Below are 24,548 nucleotides of genomic sequence, written 5' to 3'. Positions count from 1 at the left end.
GGGGTTCGTGGGAGTTCTTGCCACTAGAGGAGTTTGCATATAACAACAGTTATCAGTCAAGCATCCAGATGGCACCGTATGAGGATCTGTATGGTAGGCGGTGTAGGTCTACAGTGGGTTGGTTCGAGCCTGGTGAGGCTAGATTATTGGGTACAGACTTGGTTCGGGATGCTCTGGAGAAGGTTAAGGTGATTCAGGATAGACTACGCATAGCCCAGTCCAGATAGAAGAGTTATGCGGATCGGAAGGTTCATGATGTTGCATTTATGGTTGGAGAGCAGGTCTTGCTCCGGGTGTCACCCATGAAGGGTGTTATGAGGTTCGAAAAGAAGGGCAAGCTGAGCCCGAGGTTTATCGGTCCATTTGAGGTATTGTGATATGTTGGGGAGGTTGCTTATGAGCTTGCCTTGACTCCCAGTCTAGCAGGAGTTCATCCAGTATTCCATGTTTCTATGCTCCGTAAGTATCACGACGATCCGTCTCACGTATTGGATTTAAGCTCAGTCTAGTTGGATAAGGATTTATCTTATGTTGAGGAGCCGGTGGCGATCTTGGATAGGCAAGTTCGAAAGCTGAGGTCAAAGAATATTGATTCTGTGAAGGTTCAGTGGAGGGGTCAGCCAGTCGAGGAGGCAACTTGGGAGACCGAGCATGATATGCGCAACCGTTATCCTCATCTTTTCACCACTTCAGGTATGTCTCTATGCTCGTTCGAGGACGAACGATTGTTTTAAGAGGGGAGGATGTAATGACCCGGCCGGTCATTTTGAGTATATTAGCCCCGATCCCCTATTTACTATTTTTCCCGTATCTGTTTCTGCTTATGTGACTTGCCGGGAGGTCTTGTTTTTGGTTTCAGAGTGTTTTGGGACACCTAGTCCCTAAAACGGAAGCTTAAGTCTCAGAAATTTGACCATAGTCGGAAGTGGGTGAAGACGACTCCGGAATGGAGTTTCGTCAGTTCTATTAGCTCCGTTGGGTGATTTTGGACTTAGGAGCATTTCCGGACTGTGCATTTGAGGTCTGTAGCTAATTTAGGCTTGAAATGGCGAAAGTCGAATTTTTGGAAAGTTTGACCGGGGGTTGCCTTTTTGATATCGGGGTCGGATTGGAATTTCAGAAGTTGGAGTAGGTTCGTGGTGTCATTTATGACTTCTGTGCAAAATTTGGGGTCAATCGGACGTGATTTGATAGGTTTTGGCGTCGTTTGTAGAATTTGGAAATTTCAAAGTTCATTAGGCTTGAATCCGTGTGTAATTCGTGCTTTTGGTGTTGTTCGAAGTGATTAGAGGATTTGACTAAGTTCGTAGCGGGTTATAAGACGTGTTGGTATGTTTGGTTGAGGTCCCGGGGACCTCGGGTCGATTTCGGGTGGTTAACGGATCAAAGTTTTATGTTGAAGGATAGCTGAAGTGTTGTTCATGCTGGTGTAATCGCACCTGCGAGTGGGGAACCGTAGGTGCAGACACGCAGAAGCGAAGAGGAGGCCGCAGATGCGGGCAAAGCCAGGAAGGGCAGGAACCGCAGGTGTGAGAAAGGATGTGCATCTGCGAGCCCACAGATGCGAGGATGGGCCGCAGATGCGAAAAATGAAAAGTTTGGCATTTCCGCAGAAGCGGACAAAGGGCCGCAGGAGCGATTCCGCAGGTGCGAGACCTGGAGCGCAGGTGCGAGCCCAGTGTTTTTAGTGAGTTTCGCAGGTGCGGATGTTTTTGCGTAGGAGCGGTTCCGTAGGTTCAGAAATAGGACCGCAGGTGCGAAAAGTCTGGGCAGAAGGTTTAAAAAGCAAGGGTTCGCGATTTTAGACTTATTTCACCATTAGAGACTCGGACATAGGCGATTTTGGAGAAGATTTTCGAGGGGATTATTGAGGTAAGCTTCTTGTACTCGTTTTTTTATCATAAATCTTGATTCCCCACTGATTTCCCCACCTAATTAGCGAGATTTTGAAGTGAAATTTGGGGGTTTAGGGCTTGAGAATTGGAGAGAGGATTTTGGGGATTTGGAGGACCAAATGATGTCGGATTTTGATGAATTTAGTATGGTTAGACTCGTGAGTGAATGGCCTTTAGGGTTTTGTGACTTTTATTGGATTTTGAGACGTGGGCCCAGGGGCCGGTTTGAGCCAGTTTCAGATTTTGGCTTATAATTTTGTGTTTTTCTTGTGGAATTAATTCTTTTAGCCTATATTAATTATATCGTACTGCTTGTGGCTAGATTCGGAGCATTTAGAGATTGATTCGAGGGGCAAAGGCATTGCGAAGTAGGATTTTGCACGGTTTGAGGTAAGTAACAGTTTTAAATCTGGACCTGAGGGTATGAAACCCCAGATTATTAGACTATGTGAGTATTTTGGAGGAGACGCACATGCTAGGTGACAGGCGTGTGAACGTGCACCATAGGAATTGGGACTTGGTCCATTCCGTGAAACTGTAAAGTTGAATAACTTGTTGCTAGCTATATGCTCTCCCTATGTTATAGAAATTTGGCTGCAAATCATGTTAGAAATCAGGCTTAGGCTATGTGATGTTACTGTTGGGACCTGTAGAAGTCGTGTACTTGTTGAATTACTTGCTGATTGTTGTCTTGTACTCAGTCATGGTTTTACTTGCGTATCATATCTCAGCGTCTTCTTGATTCTTATTGATACACTATGTTATCTTTGTTTGGGCCGATCTTTGTGATTTTCGAGAGCCCGAGAGATTAGAGAGGTTGATGACTGAGTGAGGTCGAGGGCCTGGCTGTGAGGTATTAATACTATAGCATGTGAGTTGTCCGTGCAGCACGTGAGTTGTCTGTGCGGTTCCACATATTGATACTATGGCACGTGAGTTGTCCGTGCAGCACGTGAGTTGTCTGTGCGGTTCCACATATTGATACTATAGCACGTGAGTTGTCCGTGCAGCACGTTAGTTATCCGTGTGGATATAGCGCTTGGGCTGAAAGGAGACCCTCCAGATTCTGCACACCCCCAGTGAGCACAGGTACCTATTGAGTGTGAGTACTCAGGGTTGAGAGCCGAGTGATTGAGATGTTGTGACGAGTTGAGTGACTGTTGTCCTGAGAAGTTGTACTTGCTTTTTTGTTTAGTTGTTGTCTGTCATTGTCATGAAATTTCTAAAATATTCTATATCCGGATTTACCTGCACTGTAACTGTATAAAACTGATTTGATTTGAACTGCCAGATTTGAAAGCATGTCTATTCTTTGCTAGAATTATTGAAAATAAACTGTATTTATATAGCTCGTCACTACCTTCTCAGTTCCTTATTTATTTCTGATACTTGCTGAGTTGGTTGTACTCATGCTATACCCTGCACTTCAAGTGCAGATTCAGGTGTATTTTATCACGGAGGTCGTTGAGTTTGTGCGCGATCGAGTACCGGATACAATGAGGTAGCTGTCAGCGTCCGCAGACCTTGTCTCTCCTCCTATGTTTTCTTTCTTTCCTGTATTAATACTTAGACACTGTTTTTATTAGACTGGATATCTCGATGCTCATGACTTGGTGACACCCCGATGCTTGGGGCTATCTTTCTGCATTTTATTTTGAATTCAACTCCGGTTTCTGTAAAAATTTCTAGTATGAAAAAGCTTTGAATTATCCTTTTTATGAAATATTGAATATTTTGAAAGGTCGGCTTGCCTAGTACCATCGATAGGCGCCATCACGACAGGTTAGAGTGTTGGGTCATGACAGCATGATAAAGACACAAACGTTACCTCAACTGACACCTCTTAGGTGCCCAACACCTCTCCGAAGTACAATAATATTGCGCACACAGTCCAACATAACATGTGTAATTACATGACTTCGGAGATCCATACCTAATTCATGCGCCCGAACATCATAGCTCCATGATCAATCATCATTATCTCAGAAATCACTCATCAAGCCCCACAGAATGTGCCATAATCACAATAACCACACAGAATGACCTATCATACCAACCTCAGTCCATAACAAAGTATCATATGCAAGGATATATATATGCATATGAACAAGAGGTAAGTATGTGATGCATATGGACAGAGAAATCAATATGTAGGGATGTATGCATACATCCAAGTATGACTACGCCTACAACATGTAATCCAAGATACAAAATATCATGACCCCAAAAATCCACCGCAGGCATCGTGATGGAACCTAGTCTCTAAGACTAGGTAAGCTGATTACTAACGATCAGAAAATTTTTTAATGATGATAATTTGAAACAGAGTCTAATATGAATACCGAAACAAAAGCGTAATAAGCCTACACAGCAATAATCATAACAACCTCCCAAGATTTGGTAATACGGAGTCACAAACTCTAGATAAGTATATGGAAAGATCTCAAAGAACGAAATACAATACTCTTCAAATAATAAGCTGACAGTACAATGAAAGAAAAAAACTCCAAGGGACTGCGACGACCAAGCAGCTCTACCTTGAATCCCCGCGGCCAATATGCTAACTCTGCCCGAATCCGATATCTCTAATACCTGGCTCTGCACAAAAATGTGCAAAAGTATAGTAGTACACCACGGTCGATACCCAGTAAGTATCAAGACTAACCTCGGTAGAGTAGTGACGAGGTACAAGTCAAAACACTCACTAAACAAAATAACATGTGCAGTATAGAAGTATAAAGCTAATAATGAAAGTAGAAATCAGTAAATGGCAACAAGAATCAACAAGTGATATAAACAGTAAAGCAATAAGAACACCGTGAAGTATCGTTAAAACCAAATAAGGAACACAAAGGACAACCAATTAATCAAGCTGTTCTAACACAAGTTTCACAACGAAATCATTCTGTGATACCTCATCTCATAATCACAAGTAACGGGTCTCAACCCACCATCTTATGCTCACGGTACCTTGTGCCCACATTTCAAATCACAACCGCACAAACAACTCACATGCCAACATCTCAATCTGCCTGACATGATCATGGGCTCACATTCACAATCCGCCCGGTGTGGTCACATGCTCACAATTAAAATCCACCCAGCCTGGTCACAGGCTCACAATCACAATTCATCCGGCATAATCACAGTCTCATAATCACGATCTGCCCAGCGTAGTCACAGGCTCAATATCAACATGAAAATCGATAATACAAGAACACATGGACATGATTAATAAATGTCAAGCTTCATACTCCTGAGCTAGTATAAGTGGCATGTTACGGTGTATGCTTGTGCGAGTGTACTACTGTAGCCCAAGTCAACAAGTAATATCAAAGACATCGAGTAGCTCATCGAAGCAACACATCAAATCACGTAAGGTGTATGACATACACAAGGAAAAGCCCAATATCACACGAAAATTACTAACACAATGTCCCCAAGCCATCACATATCATCCCTGACATTGCCACCCTTATCTCTCTGATAGCCACCCATATCACTCCGCCCTGACAATATCATTAGCCACATGTATCACTCCGATAGTGTCACGTGTAGTCGGAAATTAACTCACATGATTATTTCTATTCTGTGTCATAGAAAAACAGTAATCCTGTTGTAATTATTGCCACATACATGACATGAGGAAAAGAAATATTATTTAAATTGTATTTTTATTATTTATATGAAAGGGTCGGATGAGCCAAGATTTATAAAGATTAAAGGAAAAGGACCAAAAATGTTCCTAAACTATGAGAAATAGAGAAAATTTGTTCTTATTTTGGATTGGTACATATTTGTACCTCAACTATGAAAATATAACAAATTTGCCCTCCGTTTGATTTTTGTCCCAAATATGCCCTTATCATGGACTGGCTCATATTTGGCCCTCCAAAATTAATGAGCATCGAACTTCTTGTTTTTACCCATTTAAAATATTTTTTTTATTAAGATGAAGTGCCACCTTGCAAGATTAACTATGGAATGATATTTAAAGTTACTTGATTGTGGTGAGTCCTGATCTCTTTGAAGCTCCTTTTTTAGAGCTCGGATTTTTCTTCTTATTTTATCACTTGATATCTTCCTCTTTTTTTGTTTACTTACTCGAATCCAGTATTTTACGCTAAACTTAACAGTTTAACTTTACAAGTTTAATTATTAAAGTAAAAAATATTTATTCAATAATCATTGTTTAGTGATAAAGGTTATATGAAAGACACTTGTTTCATATTTACATTTGGGGTAAAGACCAAGTGCAAATAAGTTTTGCATGCCCTGGTTTCAATCCTTCCTTTTTAATATACTCCCTCGGTTCCAGTTTATGTGAATTTTTTTACCTTGTTTGTCTGTTCCAAAAAGAATGACTCATTTCTAAAATTTGAAACAATTTAGCTTAAACTTCCAATTCTACCCTTAATGAGAAGCTTTTATAACCACACAAATACTCTGAACCCCTTTTTGACTTGTATTTGTGTCATATCATATCATCATCATATCATATATTATACTAAAAGTAGGAAGCTCCTAATGTCAAAATTGAATTACTAAAATTCCCATAAAAATTGAATGACTATTTTATCCTCAATCAAATGCTATATCTACAATATTTTTGTACAATAATATAATTATACATTTTAACAAATTTATTAAGCTACTTACATCTTTTCATATACAATGTATATGAACATGGAAACTACAAATTATTAAAGAATTACGTGGGTAAACATTAATTATACTTGCAACCTTGAATGGGATATAAGTACTTATTTATTGTAATTATTGATGCTAAGTCATATAAAAAGTCATTTAAATCAATGAGGAAACAAAAGGCTGAGAGCTGTAATACCCTTAGAAAAATAAATATATTACCTCATTCATGAAATGGTACATTAACCAATATTTTCTTTGTTGTTATACAAAATTAAATTTGGATCACTTGAGGAGTTGCCTTAAATAATTAATGCACAAAATTTATTTAATTAATTCAATAAATGGACTATTCATTTACTAAATGCCGATACATAATAAAAATCCGAAGACGAATCTCTTATCTGGACGTTTAGAGAGCTTTATACACAATGGTTTTGAGAATTTCTCTTCCTCATTACCTTTCTCCCATTCAATTCCCTTTAAGTTCTAACATAAAGTGTAAGTTACAATTGTGTAACTTATAAATTGTCTTTCATCTCCTATTTAAGATCGATCTTCCCAAAATTCTTTTACATAAATCTTCCGCATCTCCTATCGAGCTTTAATTGTCTTTCATCTCCTATTTAAGTTCTAACATAATTCTTTTACATAAATCTTTGATGATTGCCTGAAAAGAGAAGTTAAGATGGCATTGGCAGCAAAATTAGTGTCCACTGAATCGGTATGACTGCATAAACTTCTTTTCTCCCAGTCTTAGAAAGATGACATATGACGCCGACCAAGCCTTGGATTAGAATGATAAGAATTGGTATTGAGGTTTTGATTACTATTAGATTCATTTTCTTATGTAAATTAAGTACTCTTCAATTGTAGGTTATGGTGGTTTGATATGTAATGTACTAGCTTTTTGGAACTACTCCTACAATTTTGTTGCTAAAAGAAGTGTTAATTCCCTTTACACTTTAATGTCTTTATTTGTACTATACTTCTCGTGAACACTCAGTTGGCTTTTGGATTTTGAGTGTTCGAGGCTATTTTTTACTTTCAAAACTTTGGTACAACTTATATTTTATCATTTAATCCGATATACATGAATAAATACAAACATAATTCTTGCATTATTTAAAAATTATAATTATGTGAAGACAAATATTATATATTCATTTGATTTATATAAATACCAGGCCTTAAATCAACTTCATTTGGCACTATTGGAGAACCCTATATATTTCAATTCTGATATATGGATAGAAATTGTATGGAATATGAAAATAGTATTGTGGTTATTTTAGCTTATTTACCCATGATGTGTCAAAATATTTGCATATTCAATTTCATTCTTGAGAAAGAATATGCTGTTTGAAATATTCACAAACTACTTTCATTTTAAACCGCCTTTAAATAACATATACGGAAAATTTTAATTTATCTTATGGTTGAAAATTATATTAGAGATAGAGTTGGTCCCAGAGTACGACCTCTAACTTCATCATAAGAGGTATTAATGATATGCAACAAATATTGTTTAGCTTTTTAAATATTTTAGTTTCTAATTAATATTTCAATCAAATTCTTTTTAACTATTTTTAAATATGTATTATATAAAATTAATATGGGATACACGTGCAACGCACGTGTCCAGAAACTAGTCTACCTAAACATGTGGATGCGGAGGCTCTTATCCCCTACAAGCATGAAAGTAAATAGAACCAAAAAGTTACTAAAATTGAAGCAGTGAGACATGTGCTCCTCCATTTTTCTTTTTTCGTTCTTCATAATGAGCCTAACCTCCTTAAATCAAGCTAAGAGACATAAGCAAAGATGGTCTGCTTAAATTGTTTTCATTATCTGGTTAGAGAGAACATTATACAAGGAGATGCCTGTTATTTTGTACACCTAAATTTTTGTAATATAATTAAAATGATAGACGCCTCTTTCACCTTCTCCTACAATCAAAAGAAAAAGAGAACAAAAACTTAGATGATGACAACCTAGGCCTAATTGGAGAAGGAACCAGACGCCGTGACAAACCTACAAGTCATATGCAAGTCATATGCAATCTTCCCAAGATAACACGCTTCTGCAGAAGATTTGAGCATAAGCTAGTCATCATCTTCTGAATCTGCATTAAAAAAGAAACACATCACCAGCAGTTTAAAAGTATCTTCAAGTCCTCCATTGCAATGGAGAATATGACAAAACCGGGTCAGAGCATATAATCAGTTTCCGTATCCCCTTCAATTGCACCAAAAAAAGAAACAATAAAGAAGGAACAAAAAAGAGAGATAATACAATTTTAAATTTTTCCTGGGCCGGAGGCAGTTCAAAAGACATCTCGAGGGTTGGTTTTGCAACTACCAAAGAAGTAGAGAGATGAGTTTCACAGAAGTTTAAGACAAGCTCATGTCAGGAAACAGACTACTAATCTAGAGAAAAGAGGCATAAGGCCTATTTAAAATCTTTTGCAAACAATAGTCCATTTTCCAATGCTAGATAGCAATACACCATTCAATAAAAGAACTTCCAAAAAAATGGATTCATCTTAACAGTCAGCTGTATAGGACATGAGCATCCAATTTTCGAATATTAAAATAGAAACGAGTCAGTACGTTAATTGCTACAATATCTCATTCATCCAATAACGTATAGGATAAATTCTGATTCAGTTTCAGCTATTTGAGAAAATGTCTAGCAGGGCGCAAGACATTTGGATTGCCAATCTTCATGTTTTTTCTAAATTGCTCTCCACATTTTTTCTTTTGAATAGGAGAAAAGGAAAAACAAAGGTTAATCACATACGTACAACAGTTTCAGCACCAGTTCAATAACATAAGATAGCTGTAGTTTTCCTCAACTTCACTACAAAGATGCTCACCAGATCTAATATCTTCCCCAACTTTTCCTCTATTTTTCAACTGCCTCGTGATCATTGAACATATTAGAATCCACCAATACAAGTGGAACACAAGTAGAGTCAAGAGCATTGTGTTGAAGACATAGTATACCGTTGTATCATAGGCCTCAGACAGCCTCAAGACCTCACATAAATAGTAGCTGGGTAATGAAATACATCGAAGCCATTAGGAAAACTCAGAAAAAGAAGGGAGATAAATTATGAGTTCAAAATCTGGTAAAGGCCAAACCTTGAGGATTGTATGACCCAAAATGGAAAGAAAACCAGCCTAAGTACAAACCAAGAGATGGCAAAAAGACCAAAGAATAAGCTAGCTCCAAGCTCCTTCTCTGAGTACTTAAACACTTTAGCAGCTTCAAGAAAGACGTCACTGGCATCGTGCAATGCAAGAATAACAATCCCAATTCTAAAGAAGCTGTGAATTTGGAACACAAAAAAAATTAACATACCAACTGCTAAAGATAAAACTACTCCATTCTTCAAATCAGAAGGCAGTATCTTGAATATGCTTCATTTGCTAATTTATCTCCTGGATGCTTGTTAAATTATTTTTGGTAACCAAGAAATCCCCGAGGCCAATGGCGCAAGGTTCAAAACTCGGTGACAAACAGTCATGACACAATCATGACTCTTTTATGGTATTTCACTGCGAAATAAGAAGGAAAAGAGAGGTCCTCATAAGAAAAAATAAGAAAAAAAGGTACCATTAAGATAATGCAGTTAAGAAGTAATGACCTTCAACTCACTTTGTAGCTTATCCTTAGTAGCCACGAAGGGTGAACTTGTTCTTAAAAATCATTGACCAAAATATCTGCAAGTTAACTAAAGCAGCCCTAGAAATGAATGGATTCACGTCAAATTAACTTGAAGATCACTCTGTGAAATGTTTCGCAAAAGGTGAATTCAAGTATCCAAGCAACAGATTTTCCACAATTCATCCTACAATGACGTTCAAAAAGTTGCATTTACAGTGATTGCTGCTAGGACTTCACCTACTTTTGAAATAGGGAAAAGGGTCTGATTTACCCTTCTACTTTGATAAATAGTATACTTTTAACCTCCGTTATACTATTGGTCCATTTAAAGCCTTATCGTTAGCAAAGTAGAAACAATTGCCCCTATTTTTAACGGAAGTCCACTGTGGCAAGAATTCTTGTTTCAAACTCTACATGTGTCATCTTTTGATTGGATGATATATAATTAATTATATTAGTTATCACTTCTGAATATTCTTATTTCATTCCAGAATTTTCTTCTTTTTCTCGTCCTTCCTCTTCTTTCTTTTCTAATTTTCAGGCCGCTGCTATCTCCCCTTCCACGCCATCTTTGCTTTGCTTCTTCTCTGTCTTTTATTTCTTTCTTATATATAGAGAGAGATTTGTTGGTGAATTTGATACTAAACGGAATGAAGGAAAAGAAAGGAAAATGGAGTAGGTTAAAAGTTGAGGAAACCTTTTGGTTGTTCGGAAAGCTTAGGTTCGTCAGCCACCATTTTTTCCGGCCAGATTTCAACTTTTGAGCAGAGTTTTTCTTTTCATCTTCATAAGAAAGAAGGCTTCCAAATAAAAAAAGAACCACTAGATTTGAAGTATCCAACAACATTCATTAACACCCAACTGAAGTATCTAGCAAAATGTATTATTAGTTCAATCTCTTACCAAAAGTTTAATTTTGCAGCAGTTGCCATTAAATGCGAGCCCCAAAATTCAGTTTCAAGAACCACCAAACTCAATGGTACTTTTGACATCAAAGTTTAAACTAAAGATTTTCTCTTTGGTTGCCTTCTCCAGTGGTTTCTTGGTTATATGGAAAAGAAATGAAGAAAATATGATTTGTTTCTGGCTAGATAGAGGGATGAGTTGGGTGGGTTCTAGTGTTGATTAAGATTATGGTTATTGATGGCTTTTACGTTAATTAGGTATTAATGGGTAAAAATTATCAGCAATGAAAGGAAAATACTCTGAATAAGAAAGAGCAAGAAAGAGAATAAGGAAAAAGTAAAATTTGGTGAGGTGGCATGCCAGACGGCGTCCACCTCACCCAAAATGTCAGGCCACATTGGATTTTAATAACTGGGCCCTTGCCATGGTGGACTCCCACTAAAAATAGGGGCAATTGTTTCTACTTTGCTAACGGTAAGGCTTTAAATGGACCAATAGTATAACGGAGGTTAAAAGTATACTATTTATCAAAGTAAAGGGGTAAATCAGACCCTTTTCCCGTTGAAATATGCATAGAATCTATGACACGAGTCAGTTTAGGCATTCTATCAACAGAATTAGTGAAGACCAATTGGCTTTAAGAAATTTTCCATATAACACCTTAACTTATAGCCTGTTTGGCCAAGTTTTTTTTGGGAAAAAAAAGTGTTTTTGGCCAGAAGCAGAAGCAGTTTTGAAGAAGCAGAAAAAAGTAGCTTCTCCCCAGAAGCAGAAGTAGTTTTGACTTTTCTTCCTACCAAAAATACCCTTTGCAAAATATTATATATACCAAAATAACCTTACTTAGTTTAAACTATTAAGTAATATAAAATGACTTTTGGGATGAACTTTCATATTTATTGAATGATTTTTTGATATATTTAAATTATCTTGAAAGAATAAAGTACTTTTCAATTTTATTTTTATATTTTACTTAAATAAAATAAAAAACTTAATTATTATCTTAAATAATAAATATTTATAATTATTTATCTACTTATATAATATTAACTATTAAGCAAATCTTTTCATGTCTTTATTTGTAATTTGACACTTAAAAGCACTTTTTGAAAAGTTTGGCCAAACACAAATTATTGTTCAAAGTGCTTTTCAAATTGATTAGCGAAACACAAACTGCTTTTCTCCAAAAGTACTTTTTCGAAAAGCACTTTTGAAAAAAACACTTCTCAAAATAAGGCGATTTTTCCAGCTTGGCCAAACAGGCTATTAGTACGATTGACTTGTACACAATAACTAGACGACCTCAAACATAAAACTAGTCAGAGTTGATTATATGATCAAAATGCTATAAATGTTAACTATCTCCAAATTCAAAGGAGTTCATTCAATTTCACTACCAGCCCAACAAGAATCTCAAACAGGACATAGATAAAATACAACGAGAGTAACCTAAGTTTTTTTTTCTTAGGTCAACCCAACAAAATCTGATAAATAAGATTGAGCGCCTTAGGTTGAAGATCTGCTAAGAATGACATTGCATTTCCTAGCGAATTCAAATATTGTTGTTTCAAAAACTTACGTAACGTTCGAGAGGAATAATAATTAAACTCCTGTGCTCTTGGACAGTTAAACCAGACAGTTAACTCATGACAACAACTTTTAGGTTGACAATATGCTCTAGCTTGGACGGTTCCTTTCATCGTGCACCTTTATTTATTTTGATTATGCACCAGACATGTAATGCAAAAGGAAAGCAAACAAGAAATAAAACTGTGTTTATAATACTGTGGTACCAGCTATATATGGCCTTAACTTTTCTGGATACTTCTCTCAAGAACAGAATGTTTTTGAAGATGTGAAATCTCAACAAAAGCACCATAATTAATTTTTTTCTTAAGGATGCTTAGCCATAATCATGGCTAACGAATAAAATTAAACCTAAAGCAAAAATTATTTGTCCAAACATGTTAATTTTCTGCCCTACTCTGCTTGTCACAAACATTCTTCAGGAGTCAGCCTCCTTCAAAAGATCAAGTTTTCAGCATAGAGAATTTGCTAATCTACAAGAATGATAAGATAATTTTGATCCTAAATCCTAAAGTAGATGAACCTCAAGCAAAGTCTTAATAGATACCATAGAAGATAATTAGTTAGATAAAGTCATGAAAGAGATTATCACATGTTAAGAAAATATATAATCAGAAAAGGAACCAGGACAGAGGGAGAGGGTGTGGCCCAGTATAAAGCCAAGTTATCTTAATAATTTGCCCAGTTTCGTGAAATCAACAGATTAAGTGCAAGGAGAGGATAATTGACTTTGGAAATTTGACACATTTCTTCACTATGGTAGATGAATTAAAAATGGACCCCAAAGACTAATTATTATCTGATAATCCGACCGCGAATTTATTGCAATTGCATTCCTCTGATACTGCATTTACAAATAAATGGAAAACTACTTTGTACTTTATAAGTTGTTTATTATATTTTCTTGATAAAGTTATTAGTTGTATATATATATATATATATATATATATATATATATATATATATATATATATATATATAAATGATCATGTCCGATTACAAATGATTAATATTATTTCTTTAATTGTTAACATAGATATGATTAATGTTATTCATATGAATATGCACAACAACATACTGCCAATATTCAGATATATGATTGTTCATTAGATGTTCAATCTTTTTGTTTCATTCTACTTTCTCTATTTGCTCAAAGTATCAAATCCACTTTCACCTTGCACTCTAACGCGACCTTCGAAAGAAAACAAAAGCAGAGACACAATTTCTTGAAACATGTCCAAACAACCCCGTGGTCAGTGGTTGACTAACATGATAACAAATAACTCAGACCTAAACACATTCCCACTTCCTATATGTACTTCATCCAACATACATAGAGGGAACTTCTAAAACTGTCACTTCATACTAGACAAAATCTCATCCTATTATGTCAAGGTCAGTATCTATAAATCCCAAAACAGAAAAGAAAAAAGTGATAAAAAGGTACAAACCTCTAATGAAGTAAGGTTACCTTGAAATGTACGAGTATGATATCAGAATAACTGTGACTATGTGATGAGACATCATCACAGAGAAGTCTTTCCTTCGTGTTTCCCAAACGAGGAGGGCAGCAATGCTATAGAGGTAGAACCCACATTGGCACATATAGATAAGTTTTATTCCAACCCTACAATGTCAATAAGAAAACACATAAACTATGTTAGACTATCAAACTCTTGGGAAGAACCAGGATGGTTTCTATATTCACACGGCAGAAGAAGATACATCTACATAACAGACAGACAGCTGTTAACACGATGACACTTGCAGAAAGATACTGAATAGAGGTGACTTATTATGGCTTACAAAGATAAGAAGGAAAGACACAAGGAGATAGCTAAGGAATGGAGCAGGTCTGCAGTTACACCTATCCAGTGAAATTTTTTCATGTATATCTTGATTGCAAAAGGTGAAAGAAAAAAATGGTGCATTAAGTGTCACTTGAGGGAAAAATGTTTAACCAAAACAAATAAAAATGATTAAAAATAAGAGAGAAGAGTTGAAGGAGATGAAGAGGTAAGCGCCAAGATAACAAGAGGAGGAAAAGAATCGATTTTGTGAAAAGGAGAGATTTGAAAAATTGCCAGTCTCCCGGACCAAGGGCTATAGAAAGAAAGAGCCTTGTTGAAGAATAATGGAGGCACATGGTTTTCTATGAGAACAAAAGTAGGGGTAACTATTTCTGTTTCTTCATTTTGTAAGGATTAGACACAACTCTTTTTCGCTTGGTCTTTCGGATGGTTGCAGGTAAGGAACTTTTTACTTTTGTGCTCTTTCTTATTATATAAATAACTGGAGCAATTGGATGCTTGCAAATGGAATCTACAAGTACTAAACAGGACATAAATTGAGAATTCAGTAATAAAGTATCGACAATGGACAAAGAGTTCTGTGTAGATGGACATGTGCATTTATTTGCGACATGCGGGAGAGAAATCTTGTCACCATGCAACTTTTCTGGTGAGAAGGAGTTCTATCAAAGTTATTGTTGCTATCCGTGAGTGTTGTGCATCAACAAGCACTACCAAGAGGATCAGAACTCTCTGGCGACCAAACCCCAGAAAGCCCCAGAATTTTCAGCAAGTTTATCACACGCGCAAGTGCATGTGGAGTTTCGCGGCAACCTTCTGGCGAGATCTTATCACCTGTGGGCCGCCTCTCCATTTTAAATCAACCCATCGAACTTTCCCGACATTCCAACCATCATCGGAGGCCACCTGTCAGATTTTCGTGCAGAGCTTTTCTTGTTACTGCTTTCCACTCTTACACATATTTTCGGAGTTCTGGGAGTTGATTCAAGCAGAAAGAGCCATCACTGTTTCTCAGACATTCCGATGAGTTTTTCCGCGATCACAATATTCACATATGTCATTTCCGTCAATCAGAATATTCCAAAATATTATGGTGATACTGTTGAGTATTGACCTTCTTTGGAGGCTATTTTCATAAATTGCGGCTACTTGTCCAATTATGCATTGGGATTTAAAAATATTAGTTATACAAAATGGATTCAGGTAATTCAAACGGTCGGATGACTTCCTTATCCAATTAAAATCAGTTTCTTAAGAACAAAGATACACGTAATCAAGCATCTTCGCATGTTGCATCCGTTCAAACTAGTAATTTTGTAGCTTATGTTTCCCTGTGCTCTAACCCAAGAGCCTCAAATCATATTTCAGGCAATAAATCTCTTTTCTCTTCTATTTCATATTCTCAATCTCTTCCAACTGTTACATTGGGCGATGGAACCAAAACCATGGCAACTGGAGTAAGTCAAGCTATGCTACTGCTCTCTTTAACTTAAATTCAGTCCTTCATCTTCATGGTTGTTCCTTCAATCTAATATATGTTAGTCTTTTTCCTCAGTCATTTAATTGTTTATTTACCTCTCTCGATAACTCTGTTATCATACAAGATTACAGCATATAACGGATAATAGATATCGGACGTGAATCACATGGACTTTACTACCTCAACCTTCCAAGATCACCACAGCTTCTCATGTTACCGACTTACTTGGGTTACTTCATAGACAATTTGGAAATTCCAATTTATTTTAAATTTCAAAACATGGTAACTAGTTTGTCTCACCTATCTACCTTAAATTTTTCGTCTAGTCAACTTCGTAAGCATAATCATCCTTCCTTTGCTCACCATTCTGATTATCATGAAGAATCTCCTTTCTCTTTGGTCCATTCCGATGTCTGAGGTCCTAGTTGAGTTAGCTCTACTTTGGAGTTACGTTACTTCGTTAGTTTCATTGACAATTACTCAAGGTATACGTAGATTCTAATGAAGGATCATTTTATGTTGTTTTCTACTTTTCAAACTTTTTCCGCTCAATTTGAGATTTCTATTCGCACTTTTCTTAATGACAATGCACTAGAATATTTATCCTCTCACTTTCAACAGTTTATAAACTCTAGTTTGATTGTTAATCGAACATCTAGTTCTCATACCTCTCAATAAAATAGAGCAGCTGAGAGGAAGAATAGACATCTCATTCAGACCACTCGCACTATACATATATGACTATTACATGTTTCATTGCGTTTTTGGGATAATGCGGTTCACACCGCATGTTATTTGATTAATCGCATGTCTTCCTCAGTTATTCAGGATCAAGTTCCACACACTATCTGATTCATATGTTCATTTTTGTATTCTCTTCCTTTGGAAGAACTTGTTTTGTTCATAATCTAACCCCTGGAAGAAATAAATTAACCCCTCATGCTCTCAAGTGTGTATTGTTCACGATTATTTTCGAGTTCAAAAAGCTTTTGCTACTCATCCGACCTTCGTCAATACTTTTGTCAGCTAATGTCACCTTCCTTGCAACTCAACCTTATTTCACACCTTTTAGTTCTTCTGACCATCTTGACGTCTATGTAGTTTTACTGGGAGATCCAATAAGTCCTCATTCTCCCATCATCTCCCACGACACCACCACTTATTACTTATCATTATCACTAGCACGTCAAGTCTAGATAATTCATGCCCTATACCGGATCCTTTATCTGTTGCTGATTAGTCTCCCAACACATAGTCTTGATTCACGCCCTGCACCAAATCCTTCGCCTACTATGGACCTGCCTCGCACACATAGTCCACCAATGGCCATCCAGAAAGGTACTCGCCAATCCTAATCCCATGTATATTATTGAGTTATCGTCGGTTAATATCACATCATTATACTTTTGCGTCATCTTTGTCCTCTATTTCTATTCCTAAGACTAAGCACCTTCTTATCCAGGTTGGCAAATACAGGAGCGAAACAATCAACCTATTGATATTGGAAGACCCAACGGATTCTTCCAATGTATCATTTCTGGGTCCAATGGAATAATGTTATGATCATGCTCGCAACAGGCAAAGATTGATGAGTATATACAGTCAAGGTTGGTCCAGATGGTCAAATTGATCGTCTTAAGCTTGTGTTGTTGCTAAAGGCTATACTTTAATATTTAAATTGATTATCGAAATACTTTCTCTCCACCGACTAAAATAGCATATATTCGTCATTTTCTATTAATGCCCACTATTGCCATTTGCCTCTTCATTAGTTAGACATTAAGAATGCTTTTCTTCACACTAATCTTAAGGATGAAGCATATATCGAGCAACCATCAAGTTTTATAGCTTAGGAGAGCTTAAAGATCTTATATGTTGGTTACATTGATATATTGTCTAAAGCAATCACCTAGAGCATGGTCTGATAAGTTCAACTACAATTGTTTAGGAGTTCAGTATGACTCATATTGAGGCTAATCATCCTATGTTCTATCGGCATTCTTCCCCAAATCTATGCAATTATTTGGTGATTTATGTTGATGACATGCACAAACAATGATCAAGAGGGTATTGCTAAGCTGAAACAACACCTTTTTCAATACATACAAACCAAGCATCTAGGCAGACTATTATTCTTTTAGGTATTGAGGTTCCGGAATCCACATCAAGTATTGACATGTCGTAGCGGAAGTATCCTCTTGACATTCTTGGGAAAACAAGGATGACAAATTATAGGCCTATTAATACTCTCATGGATCTGATGTCACAAGCTTATAGTAGGTTAGGGAGAGCTTCTTAGTGATCCTGGAATATAGGCAGCTTGTTGAAATTGAATTATCTCATAGTGACCACTTGATATTGCCTTTTTGGTGAGCATTGTAATTCAATTTTTGGACTCTCCATGTGGTACCCCGTTGGGCCTTCATTACATAAAATCTGCTCCATGGAAAGGATTGCTCCATGAGGATAGAGGGCATAATCATATCATTGGCAATATAGATGTAGATTGGGTAGGATCACTTTTGAATGCAAGCTCCCCCTTTGCATATTGTGTTCGGCTTTGAGGTAACTTGGTGTCTCGAAAGAGCAAGAAGCAAAATATGGTTGCTAGGTCTAGTATTCTATTGCGAAAGAAAAATACCGAGCCATGACTGTAGCAAATTGTGAACTTGTATGAATCAAGCAACTATTTAGAGAAATGAAGTTTGAAGAGATCGGTTGTGATGAAACTTGTGTATGATAGTCAAAGAACACTTCATATTGCATCAAATCCGGGGTTTCACGCAAGGGCCAAGTACATAGAATTGATTGTCACTTTGCATAGAAAAGATACTCTCAATAGACATTAGAAGTCCGTAAAATTTGATCAATTAGAAAATATATTCACCAAGTTTCGTGCCCAAATTAGTGACAATGTGTAACAAGCTCGGGACATACGATTTGTGGTGCATCAACTTGATGAGGAGTCTTAAGAATGTTTCGACATTAACAAAAATATTTATAGAATCAGTAGGAATCAATTAGGAATATTCTTTTCTGTAATTTTGTAACCTTCATGTTCTTTTCTACTTTAGGTTAGGTGTACATCACTATTTAAACGCCACAAAGCTAGGGGGTATAATCAGGCTAAGCTTTCTCTCAATATGCTTTCTCGTGTTCTTTATTTCTCACATGGTACCAGAAAGGCAGAAGTCTTGGGTTCAAATCTCACCGCCACCCAAAAATATTTTTATATGTTTGGTCACGAAAAAGAATAGAATCAAGCCCACACGTGATGGGGTGTACTGAGACATACTATAATATTAAAAATGTGTCTCTAAGAGTTTAAACTTTAAGACGAAGCAAGATGACAACTTCAACATTTAACAAGACAAAAGTATTTCATTTCATAGATCACCATGTCCTAATCATCCCGCTTGAACTTTCAACAAATCAGCCCAGTTATTGAAAAAACTGTAGGTCCAGGTTATAGCACTGTGATTAACCCAATTAAAAAGCAACAACCAGTGCCACTCCTATCCGCAAATCAGCAGATCACAGTAACAAACATGTATGAGGATCATGGGGCTTCTTGACAAGAGATTTCAGTGAATAAGCAAGCAAAAGAAGATTTTCTTTCCTTTTTTTCTTCTACAAAAAGAAATCAGAGCTTTTTCCTAAGGTGCTGCAAAGTTTTTGAAATACAAACTCCTAATATGAGTCTCAGGTGGGAACTTAATAAGAATCAAAATACTTAAGGTTTTTCCATCCTAGTTTCAGAGAATTAGCAACGCAATTGTGTGACTTCCTGAACTAATTTGAATTGGACCATTAACTGTTAATTTTAGATATTTCCTAGAAGTAATACAGATGAAAAGACCCCCTTCTGAAATTCAGGGACAAGCTGCAAGATAAGGAAATTTGAGACTAAAAGTTAGAAGTTCCTAAGTCAAAAAGGAAAATAATAATACCAAATCTTAGGGACTTTCTTTTGTAGTCATTCACTAAAAATAACTATCTATTTTCACTTTTTAACACAAAGATTAAATGTCGAGTGCCATTCATCAGATAATTGGTCATAATACAAAGGGGACGCAATACTCACTGTAGCTCTTGATTTGGCCAGCCCCTGAAATACTCCTTAATGTCTAGGAACCATGGCTCGTGATAGGCAACTTTTAGGACACAAAACTCAATAGTGCCATAATATGCAAGTTTCCACATGGATTCAGAGCATTTAACAATTTTTGCTCTTGTAGGCTCATCAATTTTCAAGTGGGTGGTTCCCAATCGCAGCAACAAAATGGCTTGCCTCTGTTGAACAAGAATGCATAAGAAACATGGATGTATTATATTATGGGGAAAGAAGTTAATCGGATCTGTCAGTCACATAGCTACTAGTTCTGTAACAGTGTCCAAGATAATTTTTCAATAGTCTCCTTTCACTTTCCCATCATATAATCTCCTACACTACTTTCAAGCAGCTGAAATCAACTTTTGTGTAAAGGAGTGTCAAAACCAATACTAGTTTGACAGTTAAGACTTAAGACCCCACCCAATTCATGCTGCATAAACCTTTAAATCATGAAATTGTAAGAGCACAAGGATGATTGACGTTAACCCGTACACTGATTCACAGAATTCTTCCTTTGGACCCATAAGTAAACAACTTTAAATTTCAAATCATTCATTACTTTGAAGTTTGAAGAGTAAACGGCTTAAGGTTTTACATCTAACTAAAAGTCCGACTCTAAAATCCTCTTATGTAAGTTTCCTAAAGCATAGTGAGTCTTATGTATGGATAAAGGAGGAAGATCACTACAGATTGACAACCAGGTTTAAATAGCCATACTCTGATGATCTTTTTGTCTACTGAATACATAATACACTTCACGATCAACTAACTACAGAATAGAGTAGAATGGGTACAGAGGATTCATACAGTAAATCCCAAATAATTTCGTATCTAGGCGTAGTTGATTGATTGAGAACATCTAACCATTAATAAACGTTGAAGTTAGCTAAAATTAAATGTTAAAAGGATGACCGTTTTATGGGCTAACCAAAGTTAATAACTTAACATGGTACTCGAGTTAACTTTTTTATTGGCTAACCAAGAGCTTTACCCTGATGTTGGGCTCTCATGTTACGTTATCTATGCTCCAGATCTCAACCCTAGGCATGCGAAGGGTGTTAGATTCCCACATTGATCGAGAGTATGGCATGTAATCTTTTTATATGGTCGTGTAATATCATCACCTCATGAGCTACAATTTGAGATTTAGTAAGGTCAAAGGTCCATTTTCTTAACATGGAATTAGAGTAAGCAGAAGTCTTGGATTCAAACACACTACTACCTATTATCAAAAAAAAAAAAACGTCCCTGTGCTCTTGCCAATAAAAAGAATCGGGCGTAGGAGCGAGTTGAAGGAATAATTAAATACTACATAAAATGTGTGCTCTCTAACAATTTAAATTTTAGATAAGGTGGTCACAAAATTCAGCAGATTTAAATCCTTAAAGATACAACTTCTTTCAGGGGCGGAGGTAGAAGCCTAAGTGCGGGTTCGGCCGAAACCAGTAATTTTAGCTATTTGTGTTAAGAAATTCACTAAATATCAGTATTTTAAAAGGCGTGGGCGTAAGGCGAGGCGTTTTACATATGCCTCAGCGGGGCGTAAGCCCCATAGGTATTTAGTTTTTAATATTTTATAAAATAATATAATGACAGTAAATATTTATAAACAGGTAAAATTGCATAAATATTGAAGAAAACTATATATGTGTGTGCTCCATCCCCACAAAAAACTAATCAAAACAATCTATTATACGTTACTTACAAGCACAAGTAATTTGAGTCTAAAAGAATAAAGTTTTCTATATAGAGGAACAAAAAAGATGATTAACCTGCAAAGCTGCAATTTGAACTTTGAATTTGTTGCTATGAAGAAGAATGTATTTCTCTTTGTATTTGTAAAAAAAAATTTAATATTCGTTGCTTTTGGGAGATATTAGCAGACTAGCGGACAAGATAAAAAATTGAAAAAACCATGAATTAGGGCTTAAATCAATAAAAAAGATCTTTACTTTTAAATTTAATACTTTTGAGTTCCTTTTTAAACCTTTTGAGTAATTACCAAACTGACTTTTGAGAATTTAGGTATTATATGAAGGACTAATTCAACAAATTTTGTTTTAATTTGAAAAAGTCTCTGGGGCTTACTCCTTACTAAAAAAACGCGCCCCGAACGCCCGGGCATACGCCGGGGCGTACGCCTCTTGAGACTTTCGCCCCACATCATCGCCCCGGGGCGTTTTTGGTACGCCTCGCCTCGGGGCTCGAACGCCTTTTAAAACAGAGCTAAATATGTATAAGTATTAAATTTAGAACCCAATTAGTAGCTCTTAAAATCATCGTGTTCTAAAATTTAGAACCCACAAAGTTGAAATGCTCGCTCCGCCTCTGTCTTCTTTACCCATTTGCTTTAAGAGATCTGATGTGTTTGGTATATCATATATGTCAATTGTTTTAGCGGAAAATATTTTTCTTGATAAAATCATTTTCTAATGTTTGATGAAGATGATTTTTTCCACCAAAAAAAGTTCTCCACTGCAAGGAGAAAATAACTTCTACTCCTCCTATCACTCTTCTACTCTTATCACTTGTGGCAGAACCCATTTTCCTATGCAAAAAAGATATATTTTTAACCAAAGGAAGAAAACTACTTCTACATTACCTTTGGCAGAATCATTTTTTTTTTTTTTTTGGCAAACATCCCATGTCTTATTTTATATCACTTGCTTCAACAATTACTTGTACATTGTTGTCAACCTTTAATACTCGGAAATATCACCAAATTATTCCCATACATTATTTTCACCTTATAAGATCGATATAAGTCACCAATATTTACACCCAACCAAATACCGAAAAATAATCTAGAAAATGGGTTTCCCAAGTAGAAGATTTGGATGTCTTTGTAGTTCCTTGTGGTGTCTTTTTTTTTTTTTGGCCTTATCATTAATTAAAACTTATTTACCTGATTAATGAAAAAAGATTTTCTAATGAAATATTTTTCGTAGAAAACATTATTTTTACCGTTATACCACCCTCAGCTTACCTTTTTAGCAGCTCATATATATTTGTATTTAATAAAGTAATTATTTTAACCCATGGTTTTGAGTGTAATATTTTAAATTGCCGTCATTACTCAAGTCCAATCACCATGAAGCAGCTAATATTCCAAAGTAATACGACAATCAGGCCGATTTCATAGTTAAATAACACAATTACTTTGGATACAAAAACAATAACAACCACTCCCTCTATTTCAATTTATGTGAACTTATTTTCTTTTTAGTTCGTACCAAAAAGAATGACCGCTTTCCTTATTTGGAAGTAATGTGACTCATTTTATTTCTCTTTTTTCTTAAACTCCGTATTCGGTCAACTGGGTTACTATGTCATAATAAATTAACATATTTCTATATTGCTCACAAATAAAAGAATCCATGAAACGAGTTTTAACAAACATAAAAATAAGGTTAAAAGCTTAATCAAATGAGGAAGCTTACGCGAAAGATGAATCTGTCAAGGAAGAACCTGGCGGCGAAGAAAGCAAATATGAAGTAAATCGCATACATGAAATCCGGAACGCCAGGGGCAACATCATTTACCCAAATCGAGTCCATTAGAGGATTTCAGAACCTCAATTTTGAAATGGCAACAAAAATTTCCCTATAAACTCACATCTATCATCAATCAATTGTTCCAAAATCAACAATAATGTACAGAAATGAATTGCCAATCATTGGAACAGACACGAATTCGCCTTATTCCCACCCTATTGTTGTGTCAGGCGTATGGAGTAATACAATGAGGAGGAGGAAGAAGAGGTGGTGAGATCTTTGTGAATGGCGAGGGCCGGGGGGGGGGGGGGGGGGTTATTTTTTTTTGTAGGTACTAAAGCTTTTCGAAGTTTGTGGTCCTCTATGGTATGGTAACAAATCGAAGAATACGCAATCGTATACGGCTAATGTTGAGTCGCTGACACCGTGACCTCCCTGTCTACAGGTGCAATATGCATATAGTACGTACGATGTAACTAACTTGAAATTTCTTTTGTTTTTTTTTTATTTTATCTTTTTCAATATTCAATACTCCATATATTATGTTTACGAAAAAGTATCATACTTCAATTTAAGATTTAAATTGAATAACAAGTTAAAATTATGTTGTGCTCTAAATGCCTCTCTCTCCCTCTGGCTATTTGATTTCTGAAGTATCAATAAATTATTATGTTATTTTTAAAAGATTTATAAGCCATAAGAGATTGTTTAAATTTATGCACGAAAAGTATTAAAAAAATAATTAGAGATGATCCTGGTTCACCTTGTCTTGAATTATTATTATTATTATTATTATTATTATTATTATATTGTTGTTGTTATTTTTTTTATTAAGTATTATTAAAATGAATTAGTCATGTTTACAAAATATTTAAACCAAACCATACTAACAAAGTAAACATTTTATTTGTATCTAATTTCTTGCTTTTAGCCACAAAAAAA

General features: G+C 35.9%; 1 protein-coding gene across 1 annotated transcript; it reads right to left on the bottom strand.

Annotated features, from left to right (window-relative positions):
- Positions 1 to 8,370: 8,370 nt before the first annotated feature.
- On the bottom strand, positions 8,371 to 24,033 carry LOC107798179 (ceramide synthase LOH2). The gene is made up of 6 exons (XM_016621148.2): positions 23,553 to 24,033; positions 20,083 to 20,291; positions 14,179 to 14,334; positions 9,689 to 9,874; positions 9,421 to 9,599; positions 8,371 to 8,667 (listed from the first exon to the last, which is right to left on the bottom strand). The coding sequence occupies exons 1-6, from the start codon at positions 23,667 to 23,669 to the stop codon at positions 8,648 to 8,650; spliced, it is 867 nt and encodes a 288-aa protein (XP_016476634.1). The 5' UTR covers positions 23,670 to 24,033; the 3' UTR covers positions 8,371 to 8,647.
- Between the last annotated feature and the right edge of the window lie 515 nt (positions 24,034 to 24,548).

Source organism: Nicotiana tabacum, chromosome 4 (assembly GCF_000715075.1).
Source record: "Nicotiana tabacum cultivar K326 chromosome 4, ASM71507v2, whole genome shotgun sequence".
Lineage (NCBI taxonomy): Eukaryota > Viridiplantae > Streptophyta > Magnoliopsida > Solanales > Solanaceae > Nicotiana > Nicotiana tabacum.
This window is presented reverse-complemented; position numbering and strand designations above follow the sequence as displayed.

Bases quoted from the DNA above. Each gene is read 5' to 3' on its own strand.
- LOC107798179 (XM_016621148.2), bottom strand. From the start codon at position 23,669: ATGGACTCGATTTGGGTAAATGATGTTGCCCCTGGCGTTCCGGATTTC. The intron at 20,292-23,552 runs GTAAGCTTCCTC...CTTGTTCAACAG, and splicing joins TTGACAGATTCATCTTTCGC to AGGCAAGCCATTTTGTTGCT. The intron at 14,335-20,082 runs GTGAGTATTGCG...TTGACATTGTAG, and splicing joins TGGCCAAATCAAGAGCTACA to GGTTGGAATAAAACTTATCT.